The following is a 19532-nucleotide window of genomic DNA, read 5'->3' as shown; positions in this document are numbered from 1 at the left end:
AAGAGCTCTGCATGTTTGTTTGAAGGAAGCCGAGCACCACCTCAGTTGAAAATGCTGACTCATCTCTGTCTTATTTCTGTTTAATTTAAACTCAGCACAAAGCAGCAAGAGAGCTAGATTTTATCTTCAGAGAAGCAAATTAAAATTATTGCTTGAACAAGCCTTTGTGAACCACAGGGTTTAGTGAGGAAGGAAAAATGTTTTAAAAGACATAGATTGGAGTAGATTTTCACAGAACACAGTTGTTGGGATGTTTGTAGTGACTCGAGGGGCACTCTGGGTTGTTTTTTTTTGTCAAAAAGCAGCAAAGCTGAAAAATTGTCAGTAACTTATTTGAGGTGTTGATGTGGCAGTGGAATGAGGAAGCAGGGTGATTTACACCTTGAAATCTGAGAGCCCTTCTGCAGTTTCAGAGATCTTTTGGCTTTTAAGATATTGGGTTGTTAGCACACGCCTGCACCTCTACATAGTTCAAGTGGCGTCAATGGACTTGGCATCAATTTCTGCCCTTGTAGCCTTGGTAAATTTTCTTGGTGATTTTTTTTTCTGGGTCAAGAACAGGCTGTCACTTCTGAATGCTTGTTGCCTTGAAAGCAGTAAGACTTTTCATCAGCAACAAAATCCAGATTTTGCTCAAATGTATAAGCAATGTTTTCTAGCAATAAATTTGTTCTGTAGTTCTCGTTGGCTTTTCCCCCCCCATACTATTGACATTTAATTAACATAGCACAGATTATCTCTCAGTAAATATGTTTATAAAGCATGTTTATAAAAGCTAAACTGTCTTCCTGGTATGTTTCACTGAGTGGTAAAATAAATGGTTTTTATTTGTTCAGGTGGTTCTTTGGCCCCATCAAACGAGCAGATGCCGAGAGACAACTGTTGTACCCTGGAAACCAGGAAGGAACCTTCCTAATCCGAGAAAGTGAAAGTCTAAAAGGCGAATACTCACTCTCAGGTATATTCTAGTTTTTCATCTGAAGCAATGTTTTAAAAATTTCTCAGGTGATCTGGGCTTTTTCATCTTTGAGAACAATAAGCTGTGAACATAAAAATGAAATTAAGTTCATAATAAAGATTTTTTTCCCTCAGGAGAAAAAGAAAAACTTGGAAAAAGTAATTTGAATTTATATTTTATAGACTTTGTTTATTAATATACTCAGAAAAAAAATTAACTTCTTTATGCTTAGTACTTCCAGTGTTCTAGCTGCCTTAAAATAGTATTTTCATGACCAAAGCATAAAAAATTACATTACAGTTGTAAACTGCTGCTCTGATTAGTACACAAAACAAAAATAAAAATAAAAGCATGTTGACAGATATCTTCAATTTAAGAAAAGGAGATTTCTGTTAGTGCTTACCATTAGGTTTATATTTATTTGTTTTCTGGGATAAAATCATAGGAAGGTCTTCAAAGCTATACTTTAGAGTCAGTGATGTTTCATTGAAAATTTCACTTTAAACATCAGTAAAAAATTAGATTGATAATGATGATGCATTTTGAAATTTAAGTCCTTTATTTGAATCTGAATCATTATCAAATTAGGACACTTATTCATTAATAATTTTACTCACTTGCATCTAAGTAAATAATGTTTTTTCATGCTGTAGATACTTGCCATTTTAGGTAGTAAATGTGATTGTTCATAGGTTGTTTTCTGTGAACACTTCCCATCAAACTTGTCATACAACTGTGAGTCAGGAGTATAGTGCTGTTCTTGAGACAACAGAGCTATATACCCAAGCTTCCTCGTGTGTTCTACTTATTCCAGAGCCAGGAAAGACTTTTTACTGTGAATAAACCATGAGTAGTCATGTGCAAAATTATGTCAGTAAAATGAGAGACGCCTTGTTCATAATGAAAGTCTTTCATATTGACTCCTCTTCTGCTTGGATGATTATGTGTCATTCACCTTCTGAACATTACACAGAAACACAGCTTAATGAAATGTTGACACACTCTTAGTTTCACTATCCCAATTATAAGTAAAGTGCGCCTTCAATGTCTTGTGGCAATGTGAGGAATGCTTTTTATTGCCAAGACAAAGAAATGTGGAGTGAAATACAGGGAAATTTATTGAAATAAATTGAGTACTGAGACAGTTTACTCCACAGTTTTCAGTTTGCCCTCAAGGAAGTTGGTCCTTGCCATGAAGTGCTCAAAGGAAAACTACCTTTAGCAAGAAGTCAGACTGCTCCTGAATTGTAGTAGAACTGACCCCTTTGTATGTGCATACTTTCATCCCAGGACTGAATTACAGCCACAGACCTTTCAAAATGCTTTCTCTCCATATGCCAACTTGTCGCTGTGCTACATGATTTCAGCTTCCTTTAAGTGTTCTTCATTAATGAACTGATTTCATCCATTGACTGGGCTAGACTAGTAACAGGGTGATGTTAAGCAGGGAAAGAAACACAAGCCTGTATTATCTTCTTAATGATGGCACTTGAACACATGGCACATTACTAAAAATCAATGAAAGATCTTTTGCTTGTGCTCCTGGGGGTGGGAATGAAAATTCTTTTTTGTTATTCTCTAATATTCTCCTTCTAGGAAAGATTTAAAATGTTAATTATTTATCCCACATCCTAACCACTTCTGTAACAGGAAAGTAGATGTATCTTAGGTAAACTATGAGTTACTCCAGAGAAAAATCCAAGAGAATGAAAATAAATATTAGGACAGCATTTGTAGTAGTATTAGACCACCCTTTGATGCTGTTTAGTTTTTCATTAAAAATTTTGGATAGTAAATTTATTCTGATCTAGTATATTTGATTAAATTATGAAATTATGTCTTGTGGTAGCCTTTTTTTTTACATTTTTCTATAATCTTATTTGGGAAGAAAAGATTTTATGATGACTGAAAAGAGCAAGATATGAAACCAAAAGTGTGGATTTCTTTCATGCTGGTTTGTTTGATTAAGGAAGGCAAATGTGGCACTGAAGAAAATAATATACACAAGGCTCCAGCTGCAGGAGCCAGCTCTCCTTCATGCACAAACATGGGCTGTCCTCTGAAAATGTATGCATGAATATATATATCATCTCAGATTTATTAAACATTTGTGCTCTTTTAGGCAAAGAAAGAGGATAAACTCTGAAGCAATTTGTAGACGTTATTAGTGGCATCATTTCTCAGCACTGCTATATCTTTTAGCAGCTTCCCAGAGTTGAACATAATTTATCCTTAACATGCTACTTCAACCCAAAGAGCTAAATATTATTTGCTGCTTACTGAATCGGCTTAGCTGAATGGCATCTGTTTGTATTACGAAAGCTCTTTTGCTTCCAACCTAATAGTATACATCATGGTCTAGATGTTTTATGTCCATAATCTCCTTACTTATTGTCTACTTCTTGGAAAGCTAGTGCATTCTAAAGCAAACAATGAAATAGTTTGTGTTCTGGGAAGCATTAGTAGGAGAAGAGGTTGTTCAGTTCACCAGGTGCTATGGAGAAGAGACTTGTCCTGCAATCTTTCCTGTTTGTGCCATCGTAGGAATTATGAGACATTAAAGCTGAAGCTGAAGGGTGACTTCTATCTCCATGGTAGCTGATACACTAACAGGGGAGAAGTCACAACCCAATACTTTGGAATTAGTCCCTAATTTCTGCTTCCAAGTTTTTCTGTCTAGAAATACTAGATTTCAAAAGTCCCATCTTCTCTAGGCCTGATTGGTTTTGCTCTAGCTTTTATTGCTGTTTCGGTTTCATTGCAGAGTAGATGATAATGGCTTGAAAAGTTAAAACCTGGCTTTCAGAATTAAGGTATTTAAGAAAATATTTTAATTCTCTGTCCAGAATGCCACTTACGTAAAAAAAAGCTTAAAAGGAAGAGAGATTTTTTACCCAAGAACCCATAAACTGATTTTATGATTTTCATGTTTGATTTCACACTCATATGGGCAATAAGATATATAAGAGATTTAATGATAATCAAGGAGACAAATGATCTCCTTAGTAAGAAAAAAAAGTTTAAAAAATAATCAATCTTTCATGAAAATTACATTTTTTACTTCTAACTTGCCTTGTTGGGAAAACTCTCAATTTGTAAGGTTTGAATAATAAATAATTATTTCAATTAAAACAAAAGATTCATGTTCAGAAAGGTTTTTATCATCTATGAATAGTGAAATGGAAAGCTCATCAAGCCAGATAGGCCACTGACATGTGTTACTATAAATTTAGAGTGTTTGACATTTTAAAAATAGGTTTTCCCATTTTAAAAATGCACATGTTGTCGACAGATTTTTATGTTGATGACTCCAGCATCTGGTGTGAAATGCATTAAATTTTAAACATGTTGGTGCCATCTTAGATGTTGCCTCTTTTTAATTAAAAGCCATAATTTAGATATGCTCAGTTTAATTGAGTATCATTGCCAGTGATAGCGGGAGGCTCTGTACTTAGCCCATCACTGAATAATGGTATCGGAAAGACTTATTGCATTAAATAACAATGTAAATGGTTTATGTTTTCTTCAGCTATTTTTTTCCCCATGCTTCTAAAAGAATATTGTGTGCTTTTCTCTTGGGTTCCAGCACAGGAGAAACGGGCAATTGTTTAAGGCAGCAGACTCATAAAACTGGCAAAACCATGGCCAATTAAGAAGATGATTTTGGATCTGTCTCTGCACCCGTTCTGTGCTGGTGAGAGTGATCTCATGAGTCACCCTCCTCCCACATCCACTCTGGGCATGGAGGCAGAGCAGGGGTGCTGGTGGCAGTGCCGCATGCCGAGTGCTGGGGGAGGACTGTTCACAGGAGCTGTGTTGGGACACATCGTTTTTGGCAGTAATGGAACATCAGTGTCTCCATGATTCATTTGGTGAAGGTGTTGACTCTGCTGATGCCACCATAAATTTTTGTGCCCTGGGGAAGAAGTAGTAAATTATTTTATTCACATTCTTCAGGTGGCAAAATCTGCTTCTGTTTAACCCAGTCATGTGAAGATGGATGGCTGGGAGAGGATAATCCTTCTGTTAGACTGAACCTATGTGGAAATCTAGTGGAAAGCTGTAATTCTTTTGGAAAGGGCAAGCTGAGGAGAAAACCCCTGCAGTCTTCAAAGCCAGCTGCTGTCAAGCTGTGTGAAACTGAAGTTACAATCCTGTCCTGGTTAGTACTCTGGCATGGATGTAGAGGTGCCTGGAAGGATTATGGGTAGTCCTTTCCTGAGTGATATGTGCTCTGTACAGTTTTGGCAGAGGAGCCACACTGTGCTGCAGAACTCCAGGTGTGTGCCACAGGGCTTGTACAGCCAAACTCAGCCTGAAAATACAAGTAAACAATGCCTTGTCAAATACTGCACTAATCTCAGCTATCTGTTACGAGATGAGATGGTATCAGTGCAGAAATTTTCTGCAGCTTCTCCACACACATCACCACCTGACCTGGATGCTGTCAATCATAAGGCTTTGTAAAAGGCTCATTTAAGAAATTAGAGCACTTCCTTCAAACCAGCTCTTGCATTATTACTTCATAAGTAATGGTTATACTACTGCTAATAAATAAATCTGGTAGTCAAACTACTATTACTTGTGGTATACAGCTGAGACTGGATTAACACAGTCATCCTGTTGGCATTTTGTTCAATGCATCATAAAAACTAATTAATTTGTCTCGATTAATTTTCCTTTGAACTTTGGAAAAGTCATTACTTCTTCAGTCTGTTGTTACTGAATTATTCCCTCCTTCATTTTGCTTCAGCTCATTTCCAAATGATACATCACAAAAACATTCATAAATTTTATAGTTAAAAAGAAGTAATTATGAGTGTTAATTCAAAAATAAATATAACTTGAAAAGTGTGATATAATATGGATTTTGTTTACAAATATTCCCATTCCTGTCCTCACATAGAATTGTAAGTTCCCAGGTTCCTAAAAATACTACCTGAGGTGGAGTATTTTGAAAAGCTCCTGCCTGCTCTCTGGTGGTCTTGGATGACAATCGCACAGTACAGTGCAAAAATATTTGATCATCCACGATAGTACTTTAGGAAGGAGAGATTTCCTCTTTGATTTCGTCACTTAGATGGTGAGAGAAATTATTCTTCCTATCAGCTTTGCTAATTTCATGCAACCAATTCTACATTTTTTCTACATACAATATGTAACCATGTATTCTTCTGTTATTATAACCAAAGCTATTGCCAAGATGCATGCAGTGGTACAGTATAAAGAATCAGTCTTCTAGGTTTGTTGTGGAACATTGTTAATGTTAGAGCTAACAGCTGGGGGCTTCTTTGGAGCTAAATCAGTTACCCTTCTGTATGTAATATAAACTCTGTACTGCCCATTGAACATGGAGAGTGATGTGTAAATAATGGAATGTCTTGTAAATGATACCCACACTAAATACGTTTTCAGCTCTTCTGAACTGCCCTCTCTGATGATTCTAAGTCTGCTATTGCTTCTAATGATAGTCCTTTGAAAAGATCTCTAAACTAGTAATCTCCCAACCTTTTTTTTTTCCTTTTTTTTTTCCTTTTGGTTTTTTTTTTGTTTGTTTTTTGTTTTTGTTTTTGTTTTTTTGTGTGTGATTTTTATATATTTTTTGTCTCTCTCTCTGGTCTTGTGCTGGTCCATGTCTAGCCCCAGCATGCAGTGGCCCAGTCTTTTTTCTGACACAGCTAAAGAATGCTCCAGTGGTCAGAGGGAGGGGCACTTTGGCTGTCATGGTATGCAGAAAAGTAACCTACAGGAGATGAGGAATAGTCTTATTGATTAAAACACAACAGATTAGAATAAAAAAAATTCCACTAAAAATGAATTAATCAACTATTTGAAACAGAGCATTATTCACCTTATTTTTACATATTCCAAACATGCACAAAATTTAACAAAAAAAAAAAACCTTGGAAAATGTGAGTGCTTTTCAGAGAACCATGGCTATGGAGAGTATATCTGTTTCCTTTAAAATGCCTGCCAACCCAGCAGCTTTAGTTAATACTAAAATAAGGGACAATAAAGGAAGTATTAAAAACTGACTAAATTATTGCTGTCAATTAGATCCTTTTGGCTGGTTTTGGTGTCTTCAAAGATGGGAAACACAAGCTGGCTCACAGAAGATGTATTTATATACTTCTACATCAGTTCTTATGGTGTAGAATCTCCAAATCTGAATAGCTGAAGACTAATAGGCAAGATGCATTTAGCTATCTGAATAATGGGCTTTGGTTTGAAAGTGATTTTTTGTAATTACCATATTTGGAACTAAGATAATTTATTTTAAGGTCCTCATAAATATATTTAGAAACATTGTGATGGTTTGGGTATAAATGATATTGTACCACCTCAAGAATTCCTGAACACTTAATATATTTAAATCTTTTTAGTTTTTGACGGTACGTCTGTGAAGCACTACAGGATCAAAAAGACGGATGGAAGCTTTTTCCTAAGCAAAAGGAAAACTTTCAAAACTCTGAATAAGTTGGTTGACTATTATAGCAAGGACAGTGATGGCCTCTGCGTGTTGCTCAGACAGCCATGCCTAAAGGTAAGGAGTGGATGCTACACTGTGCAAAGTATTTTTTGTGAGCTAACTCATCAGACATCTCTCAGAAAGTGTTGATCCTATATCTGCTTCTACCATTTCAGAATGTTAATGATCTGCTTGTTTTCAGGAAATTCTGGGTAGTGTTACAGTTTCATTCTTGAGGTTGAAAAATTAATAATAAAATACCACACCATTTTGAAAAAAAATCAAGTGTCTGGGGGGGGGGATGGGAAATATGCCAAATCATTATTTCTGAGTGCCTTTTTATAAATATATATGGAGATTAAAAACTTCATAACTCTAGCTGTCTGTAAGTAGTTACTGAGACAAAACCACAAGGTTCTGGCAAACAATATGTCACTGTTCAAAAAGCTTGCTAGAGGGATGATTTCTAATTTTTGCTTTTAATGTCAGGATATTTTCTTTAGCATATTTCTCATTTCTAAAAAAGAGCACCCAGTATGAGGGTTGTATTTATGATCTCAGCTCACTTCATCACATGTGTATACTCTAAGGAAACATTATTTATATCTGTTCCAGCTTTACATGTCATAGTTAACAAGGATTTGTATATGTTGTTAAAAAATATTACAGTCTCAATTATATTATTTATTTTCTTTTATCAGATACAAACTCCTGCTACTTTTGATTTGTCTTACAAAACTGTTGATCACTGGGAGATAGACCGACGATCTCTGAAACTGGTGAAAAAATTAGGATCTGGTCAGTTTGGTGAAGTATGGGAAGGACTGTGGAATAATACCATCCCTGTGGCAATCAAAACATTAAAACCAGGTACTTGAATTATTCTTAAATGTTAACAATATGAAATATTAGCAAGAGTGCTCCTTTACTTTTTAAATGCTACAGCAAAGACAGCCTATATCTGTATATGCACTCATTCTTAAAATCCTCACACCTAGACATGAAGATTAGTAAAGATCTAGGTCCAGATAGTCTCTGGTATTTTGAATTAAAATTTTATACAGTTTTCTGTTTCTAGATGAGCTGAATTAATTCAACATCTGTGTCACATAAAAAGGCAGCCACAACAAGGGTTGTACCTATTTTTTACAGTATTGTTTGTATGGAAATGAGTTACTCTTGATTGAATAATCTGTAGATGAAGTAATTGATTTAGTAGCAGTTTGTCACCTGTAGGATTTTTCTAGTGATTAGATGCTATATTACAGTGATTTCTTTGGTAATATAGAATACTTACTGTGCTAAATTTGTACTTGAGGAATGATTTAATCCTAGTATTGCTTGAATAAAATTTTTCAAATTTTTTGATACACAAAATTTATGCCCACTATTTGCATGTAATATAAGATTGTGACTAATACTGCTTTTAGCATTTTTCTTAATTATGTTTCATTAACTTCAAGTAATCTGTGCATTTTCAAATGACAACACAAAATATCTACCAGCAGATGGCAAGAACCACATAGATAAGAAAGGTAGCCTAGATAATAAACATGTTATTTTAAGAAGAGATAACAACATGAGCTGTAGTTAATTGAAAAAGCTTGTGTTGACCACTAATGAACCTGATTCAGGAAGCAGAACAGATTCAGACCTTTGATTCAGAATAACATCAATATGTTTGAGCACTGCTTGAATGGTCTACTGAACAGGGAGGAATTTAAGCATACATTTTAAGGTTCTTTTCTATCAGGATATCTTTTGTGTTTTGGGACATGCAAACTGAAAGAAAATAAGCACATTTTCTTGTTTTCTCTGCTTAACTGAAAATATAAAACCTGCTCAGACTAAAGACCTTCTATAATTCATATGAAAGACGATACTTTTTTCAGTGAACAGGTGCATCTCCCTAGTGACTCAGCAAACAGAAACCAGCTTGAAATCTCTTTTTCACAGGAATAAACATATGACTCACTGCAAATTTGTTATCACATATAGACTTGCACAGCATAGTGGAAGATACTCCTTCAATTGTGATTCTTTTTGTAGTATCATAGCTGCCCTAGGAAAAAGGGCTTGATTAATCAATACTTTTTCTCTCTGTTTTTTCCACTCTAGTCTTGCCATGGTTAACAGCAGTGATTGCATGGTGGGTTGTATTGAGTTATGGCAGACAGAAGCCCCACCTGGATGCAGTGCTTGGATAGCAGAGTTTGTGACCTAACACAGTGATAAGGAATCCATGTATTGCACACAGTCTTGCTCAGAATGAACACTTTGATTCCCAAAGCTGTCTTGATAAATTATGTAGTTAATGCTGAATCTCTTATCACTTTACTTTGTGAACTATCTCATTCTACAAAAACAGTTCAGTCACAAATGTAAGCATTTAACCTCGTAGTATTACTTCTCCACGGAATTATCCTCTTCTATACAGTATTTTTCACTGTATAGTGGAAGGCATTTGGAGTAACTTACAGTAATCAGGACATTGGTTTTCCATAGCTTGTTCTTGTTGTTACTCATGAGGAATAACACTTCATTGATTAAAGACAAACCACAATACCCTCACCCTAATGTGAGTAATAAATGTTTACCTTGGTACTAATAAAATTCCGGCAAAGGGTAGGGTTGGTAATTTCATTCACCATAAAATAAAGTTGATAAATGAATGGAAAACATAATAGTTAATGAGTAATCAAGAAACATGCATTGTGTTGATGACTGAAGCTTCCAATAATCACATAAGCAATGTTTCAGGCTTCAAGTGTAAGACACTGTAAAATGAGCCTCTCCTGTTGCTTGGTTCAAAGATCTAAATCACTTGTCTTTACACTGGGACAGGAGGGGGCATATATTAAACTACAGACTTTTCACTAAGCTGTTTTACATTGTAGACTCTCTGGACAAGCAAGTCATCAGAAAAACAGAGGATTGTCTTAAACTCGAAGTGATCTGGCAAATGTGAGGGGCTGAGATGGAAAGGGTTCTGCTAAAAAGGCTTTACCACCAGAGGAATTGTGAAATGGAACAATTCTCTTATTACCAAGCAGGAGCAGGTTGATCAAGGGTAATCACATGGTGAACAATGGAGAAGAGCATAATGCAATCAGAATGTTATGGATTTATAGGCCTGAAGGACAGAAAGGATTTCTGTTAGAATTTTTCTGTTCAGCATTGGTTTGCAGTGTACTTCTGTTCTAGACCATATATAATTGGAATACTTTGTTGTTATATGTCATTACACATCATCCCTCTGCTGAGATTAGCATTTATGTTTAATCAAAACACAGCTTGTTCTTGACTACACAATAATGAGAAGTCCTCTAGTCCTAAAATGAAGGCACTGCAAGAATGTGTGCCTAATCTCACATTTGAATTTGCCTGATGTCTTCTCTTTAACCCTTGCTATGCCTTCTTGCAATAAAATAAAAGCCTATTTGAATGTATTAATTTTTCTTTCCATTCTGGAGGCAAACACAGCATGGGTTAAACCAATTTTTAGTTGTCTTTAGAATGGCTAAATGGAGTTACTTGTTATATTGTATCTTTCTCATTTCTCAAACAATTTTTTTCTGGGCTTAAACTAATCTCTAGCTATGGCTACTAAAGGGCTTAAAACCAATAATGCCAAAGGCATCCTGGCCTGTATCAGCAACAGTGTGGCCACAGGGCCCAGGGCAGTGATTGTTCCTCTGTGCTCGGTGCTGGTGAGGCTACACCTCAAATCCTGTGTCCAGTTCTGGGCATCTCAGTAGAAAATTAACATGGAACTGCTGGAGGGTGCCCAGAGAAGGGCAAGGGATCTGGAGAAGGGTCTGAAGGGTAAATCCTATGAGGAGTGCCTGAGGGAATTTGGGTTGTTTAGTCTGGAAAAGGGAGGCTCAGGGAAGATCTTACCACTCTCTACAACTGCCAGAGGGGATGTTGTAGTGAGGTGAGGATTGGTGTCTTCTCCCAGGTAACAAGCAATAGGAGATGAGGAAACAGCCTCAAATTGTGCCGGGGGAGGTTTAGACTGGATATCGTGAACCCTTTTTTCGTGCAAAGGGTAGTCAAGCTGGAACAGGCTGCCTGGGGAACTGATGGAATTGACATGCCTGGAAGGACTCAGAAGACATATGGATGTGGTGCTTGGGGTCAAGGTTTAGTGGGGAACATGGCAGTGCTGAATGAATGGTTGGACTCAATGATCTCGTAGATGTTTTCCAACCTTAATGAGTCTATGATTCTATGACCCTATGACCTTCTAACATATAGGAAAAGTTAATCTCCCAGAATCCTGGTGAGATGGCAGTAATGAGTTTTACCCAAAGTCCCTTCTCCCTTGATGCAAATGTGTGATTCCTGACTTGTGAGTGATTAAGGTACTCAAAGTCTGCTTCCATTCCAATCTGGAGCATATTAGCAACATTTTCCCTCTTTTTCAGTATCTGGCATCTCAGATATATCAAGTATTTTTAATAATTAGCAGGAAAAATATGCACTCACATATCAGATAAAACATATTCTAGATTAAAAATGAAGATTACAATGAGAAAATAACATGCTATTAAAGCACATTTCTTTATATTGATTGTAAAGTCTGGACTCCAGGAATCCAAAAATCCTAAAACAGCTTCCTTCCTCCTGCCTTCCTCCTGTGTTTAACTTCACTCCTGAACACTCTAAGTCCTCCTTCACTGTGGTGCAGCTTGACAAGAAATGAGGGTTGTGGTTAATGCATCACAAGTTGTCTCTGATGCTCCTTCTGCCTGAGAGGAAGGGCTCCTCACATTCTTCCCCCTGCTCCAGCAAGTTGTCCCTCTCACAGGAGAGTCCTCCACAATCCTCCCCAGTTTGTGTTCTACCTCTGGGCTGCAGCTCTTGACAAACTGCCCCAGTGGGCATTCCATGGGATGCAGTCCTCCAGGGGCAGACTGCTCCAGAACAGGTGGAATATTCCCCATTCACAAATTTAATTGACATCAAAAAAAAGAATCCTCCACACCAAAAACAAAACACCATAATCACAAAACCAAAGTCAACAATTTGCACACAATCCACCTCTTGTCCCTCCAGCACAATTACAACAACTGAAATTCCCTGAGATTATTCCACTCTTTGTTCTCAAATATCATTATCAATATCTTGCTCATTACCTCTCCTTATTCCTTTTACAATCTGTTGGTCAGTATGACTATAAATAAAAAGCAGTAGTAATGTGATGTTTTCATTCAGATATATCTCTTATTTGTCCCCTGGTTTGCTTGTCTCTGCTTTGGAGGCATCTTTGACATTTTACCAGCCACAACCATAGCCATGAATGTGTGAATGAAAGAAAAAAACATAAGAATATCTTGCCCTAAGGAGCATCTCTGACTTTTGAGCTGTTTGACCCACTGTTTTCAAAGAGGTGCAGGGATCAGTAGATAGGAAAACAGTCTAGAAACCAGCAGTTGCTATTTCTGGTTTTGGCTCTGCTCAGCACTGTCTTGATGCAGGTCCCTGAACATGTCATTTCACATTTCTGTTTTTATTTCCTCACTGAGACACTGGGTTTTTTTCTGTTTAAGTGGAAATCATTGCAGCAGGGATTTGCACTTTGTCCTATGTTGAGTGTGATGGATTTTCTAGAACCTATTGTCTGGGCTAGCTTCCTTCTCCAGCTGTCAGCATGTGAAGCAGACATCTATCATCACCAATTAATTGTATCTGATAAAGTTCTTTATGCCTGTTGAAGCTGATGGATACATTTGTCATTATCACGTTGTAGAGTATCCCCCGAGCTTCTCTCTGCATGGAAACTGTCCAAGAAAGATTTTTTTTTTCAGGAGGCTTTCCCAAAATAGTGTCTGGGTTGGTACTAGCAGTGGAGTTTTTAATAACATTTTCAGTTCTTTGATTTGTCATCTCTTTAATATGTATGAAATGTAAAAAGCTTTGGACTCAAGGAAGCACCCCAATTTCCCCTGGCAAAAAAACCATTTTTTTATTCTATTTAATTCAGTATGTGGCCTTACACTGACTTGCTAGTTTACTTCTATATGGTGACAAAGCTACTTGAGAACATCCAGAAACATATATTATTCATCTGTTAATGTGGATAAGCTATTTTAGTTTCTTGTGCTGCCAAATACTTAGTTTTTAAATGTTATGTCTTTATTACTCATAAAGTTCTTCAGGAGATCATAGTTATATGCTTAATGCAGTCTCCATATAAGTTAATCTTCTATAAACTTTACTTAGAGGACTAGGTTCCTCTGAAATACAAGGGTACTTTGAAACAATTTGGGAAGGTTTATTAAAAAGTTGAAAACAAAGGGCCTTGTTTATCAAAGGGTTTATCGAATATTTAAGGGCCATTTACATTTAGGCCAGTGGAATCTGGAAAATAACTGATCTTCCTCTCTAACCCATTTCTAGGTTATCAGTGTTTGTCTCAGAATGTGAAGCTTCTTCAGATCTAGAACAAAATATTTTCAGAGAGAAGTTAATCAGAACTGATACATCTGTTTTAAGTAGCCTTAAGTTGGAAGTGATTCCTGGCAAAGCAGTGCAACATAAAACATCTCAAAGAAAGATATTCCAACCTTTTGTTCTTTAGAATGAGTTTGACATTCAGAAAAATATTTTTCATTCAAAAAACAGATTATCATGACTGTATTTTCTTCAGGTTCTGATAAAGCTACTTGCAAACTGGTATCTTACACACACAGAAGAAAAAGAAAGCCTCTACTTGTTTCAGTAAAGGCTTATGTTAACTATTTGTTTTATGACCAAATGGTTTCTACTTACAGTAACCTGCTCTTTCTCCTGTGTTTGCCACTTACAGGTGAAAATGTATGTTTCATTAAAAACACACATATTTGACAACAAGCTAAACCCCTCTGTTATTTGAAACTCTATGTGGCATGTTTTCCTTTCCTCAAGTGGATGTACTGTAAATTCTCTGCCACTATTGTGACAAGCTTTATCCAACTAATTTGTAACAAGCATGTTTGGTTGCTTTTAGAGGCAGTTTTTAATTTGCTTATTCAGTTGCTGAAACCTAATCTTAGGCAGAACACTCATAAAGACCCTTTTAAATTTTTTTCAGTTGGCATCCAGTCTCCTTATTAAGGGCTGTGGGGAGTTGGGCCATTGTCTGCTACTTGTACTATTTAAAGCTATAAACTAAGTAAAACTGAAGGTTACATATGCTCTTTAAAATATGTAGGAAATACTTATTGATCTTTTTCTGGTTTGTTATCATTATTGTCACTATTATTTGCTTTTACAGTGTAGAAAAGGATTTGCAGCTATTCAGCTAATGGAATAATTCCTTCTTGATCAATATATTGGAAGTTGTCATATATGAAAAACACGTTGCTTGGTTTCAGTTTGCTGGGAGAAGTTTATAGCATGATTAAACTGAGAAATTCCTTGTAGGCAAACTTTGATGGTGGGAACAAATCAGACTGTCAAATTCTATGGTGTGAAGAAATCCTGTATAATGATCCACAGAGGGTCCATGATTTGGTAGAACCTAAGTGAGCAAGTAGTTTATCCTTTTTAGGATCAACATGTCAAATTGTGGCATTGATGCTAAATCATTAGTCACACTGATGCATTTGCTTTTGGAGGCAGAATGCTTCACACCATGCAGTTTCTCTGTAGATTTTAGGTTGATTTTCATAACAATGCATATATCTTGAAGCAAATGGAGCAAAATTTAAAATCAACATAATTTTTTTTTAATCTAGAATTGATGGAAAGTTCAAATCTGTAAAGGTTGTGCTGCTCTAAACAAGAAAAGGACATAGAGTAAGCATTACAGATATTTTGGGTTTTTTCTCTGTCATAATCTCTGTTTTATCCAGAGCAGGTGTGATCATTTACTCTTTGTGCAGGCCCCCACTTTCCTGTGACAATGACTGAAGAAAATGAGTATAGCTTGTACCTGTTGAGGAGATGTATTATGGGCTGCTTGCCATTTATTGATGGCGTGGAAATCCATAAACTTTGACCATTCTCCTAATGACATCCTATAAAGTCTTGTCAAATTGGGCAATATGGGATTGCCAAGGGAAGTATGAGGAAACAGAAGTGAGGAGTACCTGTTACTTGCAATGTAATCTTTGCTCTCCTAAGTAGCAATGTCAAGTGGCTCTTTTTTCAGAAAGTCCATGTCAGGAGTATTTCTGAAACATTCTTCTTGTATTGATGTGAGGATGTGAAATCACACATCATTACTATGTTTTGGGAAATAGGCTGGGGCACTTTTCAGGAGGTAGCATTCAAGGTGTTGGGTGAACAGGCTGATTTTCTAGTCCTTTTTGTAGAACGGATTTTCTGTTGGAATTTTACTGCTGAGCCATTTAATATCCTCCAAGAATTTCACTTAATTTAAACATCCATGTTTGGAACAGAGTCAAACTCCCAAATGAATCTTGTAGGTTACCTAATATTAAAAAAAAAACAAAAAACACATAGACATTACTCTAGCAGCCTTGGCTTCTCAAATTACTTAGTCTGCTTACTGAGTAAGATGAGTTTATTTTTAAACATGACATAGAACAGAATAACTTGGATAACTAGATATTTTCCTCCCCAGTTTTAGACATAATATTTTCTTAATTGAAGTATTTTGGTTTGGGAGGAAGGAGACATTTGAGTAGTTGAATAATTGCACATTTGTTTGTACAAGCATTTTGAAGGAGATACTATTCACCAGCTTCCTCAAACATCTGACAATATCTGATCACTACTGGATCATTCATCTAGAAAGCTTTGCTTCTTTATTTGTGCATGTTTTCCTAACCAATGCCCTATTCAGGACATATGAGCTTTAATCCTATATTTGCCATGACTTTAGCTTCCTGTGCCATTTCTGATTGCCTCTTTGACAGAGTTTCTGCATTGGTTCACTATGTACATGAATAGAACTAGAGATGTTATGACATTATATAACACTTCAAAAGTTGGCATCATTTGCTGTTGAGACATTTGGTATTTAAGGGATTGTAAAATTAAAGTTACATCTGTGCATACATTGGTATTTCTGATAAGGTTGCTGTTACATGATCATTATAAATAGCTATTTGTTTTCGTATATATAGAATGCACACATCTCTGCATATGCTAAACTGACTTCAGTGCTTTCAGGCTTTGATTAGTGAAGCTGAAAATATAACAAATATATAAATATATAAATATATAAATATATAAAACACAGAACAAATTTTTGCAACTAATTTATATTACAGCACTAGTTTTCTCTCAGAAATTTTATGTTCATTACCTAGACACTCTCAGCTAAGTTTCTGGTCCTTTCGTTAACCAGTTGTTTGTCTAAAATGTATCCCTTAACATTCTAGCCTCACTATTTTTCCTGTTTGGGGGAGGCCTGGGGGTGGTTGATTTTAGCCTTTATAATTCTGGTGGCTGGGACACATATGTTCTCTGTCCCTACACTACCAGCAAGTTTCACTCATTAACTGTTTGTTTCATCTGCACTGTCTGTTTTCTGTGGGAACTGTGAAGACTTGAGATGCTAATGTACTTTCAAAGACAGAAAACAATATCAGTTACTCCCTTAAGATTGCCAAGCTGGGAGAAAGCCCTTTAATAACCTCAGCTTATGTTTTGTAATATGTTGTTGTTTCAGGTTCAATGGATCCAAAAGACTTTTTGAGGGAAGCACAAATAATGAAGAACTTGAGACATCCAAAGCTTATACAGCTTTATGCTGTCTGCACTTTGGAGGATCCAATTTATATTATTACCGAGCTGATGAGATATGGAAGTCTTCTGGAATACCTTAAAAGTAAGCAAATGACTCTAAACTCATTTTAAGAGCGCTGCAGTTTAGTAAATACACTAACATAAAAGACAGAAGTACAGCACCCTGGTTTAATGTAAAAGCTGAATTATTTGTCATGTGTGGGGGTGAGAAAAATGGAAAGAAGGGTTTATGAATTTTTGACATGCCAAAATATTTGAGAACTAGGAAAGACTCACATTCACAGTTTGATTCTTGCCTTATAATGGCCCATATTTTTTAATCCAGTTCTATGAGTAGATGGGAATGTACACAAAGGAATAAAAACATAAGTATCCAGAAGGATAGGTCATCATATTTGACATGAAATAGAGGCACTTCCATAAAATGTACTTAACAGCTTTGAAAACTATTACTAGTCAGGGATAGCTTTTCACTACAAATTTGTCCCTTGCCTATCTCATCAGGGCTTTTATGTCAGCAGCACTTCAAAGTGCTCTTTTGAAGGCAAATAATAATTAAAAATAAAATTGTACAGCCGGGAACAGACTAGCATAATGATTGCACTTTTAAGTTCACTCCTGTTATTGAGAAATGCTTGATTCTAGTGTTGTTACCCATTTTCAGTTTAGCAGATGTCTGTGAGATGCTAAATGTCTTTAAAGCTGTAATGATTTCTTGAAGACAAAATGTTTGCCATGGCTGTCATGCTGAATTTCTTCTCTGTTTCCAGCCCACAAAGCAAAGCCCTGCGTAATACCACAGACAGCAATTACCATGACACATGCCTTCCCCCATCTTCTCTGTGGAACCATTTCTAAATGAGGCTCTGTCCATGCACAATTACAGCTAAAGAAATCTCTTACACAAAGACAGTCCTACCAGGAACTGCCCAGAGTGGGTTTGCCGTGACCTTGGGCCAGATCATCCACAGTTTTGTAGGCATTTGCTGGCCAGAGGTAGCAACGCACAAATTTCCTTTAAATTCTCATCTTGGTGCGCAGATTGCAGTTTACCTGATTGAAAGAGCCTGGCACATGAGGAAATGATTGCTGTGTATGGAAACATTTGTTGCACTGGAGAAATAGCTCTGAGAAAGCCAGGATGAGTCACAGCTACTGCAGAGGTGAAAACTGGGCTTTTAGTGTGCATATAGAAAATACATCCAGAGCACACCAGTGCTGCAGCCTGTATGTGTGTGGATCAGTTGCCAGCATTTGCATGGCACCCTGCCCCTTGCCTAAGTGCTCACTCCTGTAGCTCTTCATCAGAGGCTGTGGAAAGTCAGCTGGTTTCCAGGTAGCCATCAAAATATCCATAAAAATGTCCAGCTGAAACCCAGCCTAGTGGCATCCCTCCTTGTCTGATGGCCGATGTACAGGGAGGGGCACAGAGCTAAGAGGTGGAGGCAGAGATCCAAGTGTTTTGATAGGTACTGTGGTCAGAGAAAAGTCATTGCTATCTGTAAGACTAATAAGGAAAAAGATTTGAAGCTTGTATAGAGCTCTGTGACTGGAAGTGATCTATATCAGCTGGAGTGCACAGCTCCTGTTAAGTTTTCTTGAGATTCAGCCTCTGCAGGAAACAGAAAAATATTTCCAGAAGGCTTCTGTCTCTGTATGCATGATGGGTAAATAGGGCAACCTAGAGCGGAGGAAAGTCCAGAGATACTCTTTGTTCCTATTCCCGTCCTAGAACTGCATGGTATGCTTTTCCAGCTTTAAAAGTCCCTCATATGTTATTCACAGTTACTATCACGTTTCCCCATAATGACAGCTACTTAATAATGATGGACATGCGAATTCCCTGTGCACACTGTGAATGTACTTTGGGAGAGCTCTTGATGAACACTGCTATGCAGAGTTATTGAGCTGCCACCAGTGTGAGAAAAATGCACCTGAAAACTTTTCTTTATTATTGGAAATGAATGAAATTGTCATAAATGTATGAGTGCTTTTATCAATTCTGATGGACCTGGGACTTGTTATGGCAGGTATGCAGTCTTGAAGTTCAGTGAATTATTGTGGAGGCAGTGTCCTCACTGGAGAAAGTGCCACTTATTTATTTTTCTCTATTTTTATTGTCAGATATCTGTCAATAAGAATATCTTCATGTCTCTTCTAAATGAGTGATTGTGATAGATTGCTTAGAACAGGGTTCAGACCCCAAGACTTCTTTAATATTTTCTCTAATAAATTTTTCATATGAGGTTGAAGGTTTTGTCAAAAAATATTAGTAAAAAAGGACATGGAGGTGCTACATTTTCTTTATCAGTAAAGAATAATCCATGAGAAGATTTTATAAATTCAGCAGTAGTGCCTGATTTTCAGTGTGGAAGTTACATAAACATATTTATATATCTA

At 36.6% G+C, this 19532-nt stretch overlaps 1 protein-coding gene across 2 annotated transcripts in view; it reads left to right on the top strand.

Annotated features, from left to right (window-relative positions):
• FRK (fyn related Src family tyrosine kinase) overlaps positions 1-19532 on the top strand; it is a 49617-nt gene that overhangs the window by 20989 nt on the left and 9096 nt on the right. For both annotated transcript variants that reach the window (XM_058836625.1, XM_058836626.1), the window contains exons 2-5: positions 837-958; positions 7342-7502; positions 8129-8297; positions 17056-17214. In XM_058836625.1, the coding sequence (XP_058692608.1) occupies positions 837-958; positions 7342-7502; positions 8129-8297; positions 17056-17214 (611 nt within the window). The remainder of the gene's footprint in view (positions 1-836; positions 959-7341; positions 7503-8128; positions 8298-17055; positions 17215-19532) is intronic.

This window comes from Poecile atricapillus, chromosome 3 (assembly GCF_030490865.1).
Source record: "Poecile atricapillus isolate bPoeAtr1 chromosome 3, bPoeAtr1.hap1, whole genome shotgun sequence".
NCBI lineage: Eukaryota > Metazoa > Chordata > Aves > Passeriformes > Paridae > Poecile > Poecile atricapillus.
This window is presented reverse-complemented; position numbering and strand designations above follow the sequence as displayed.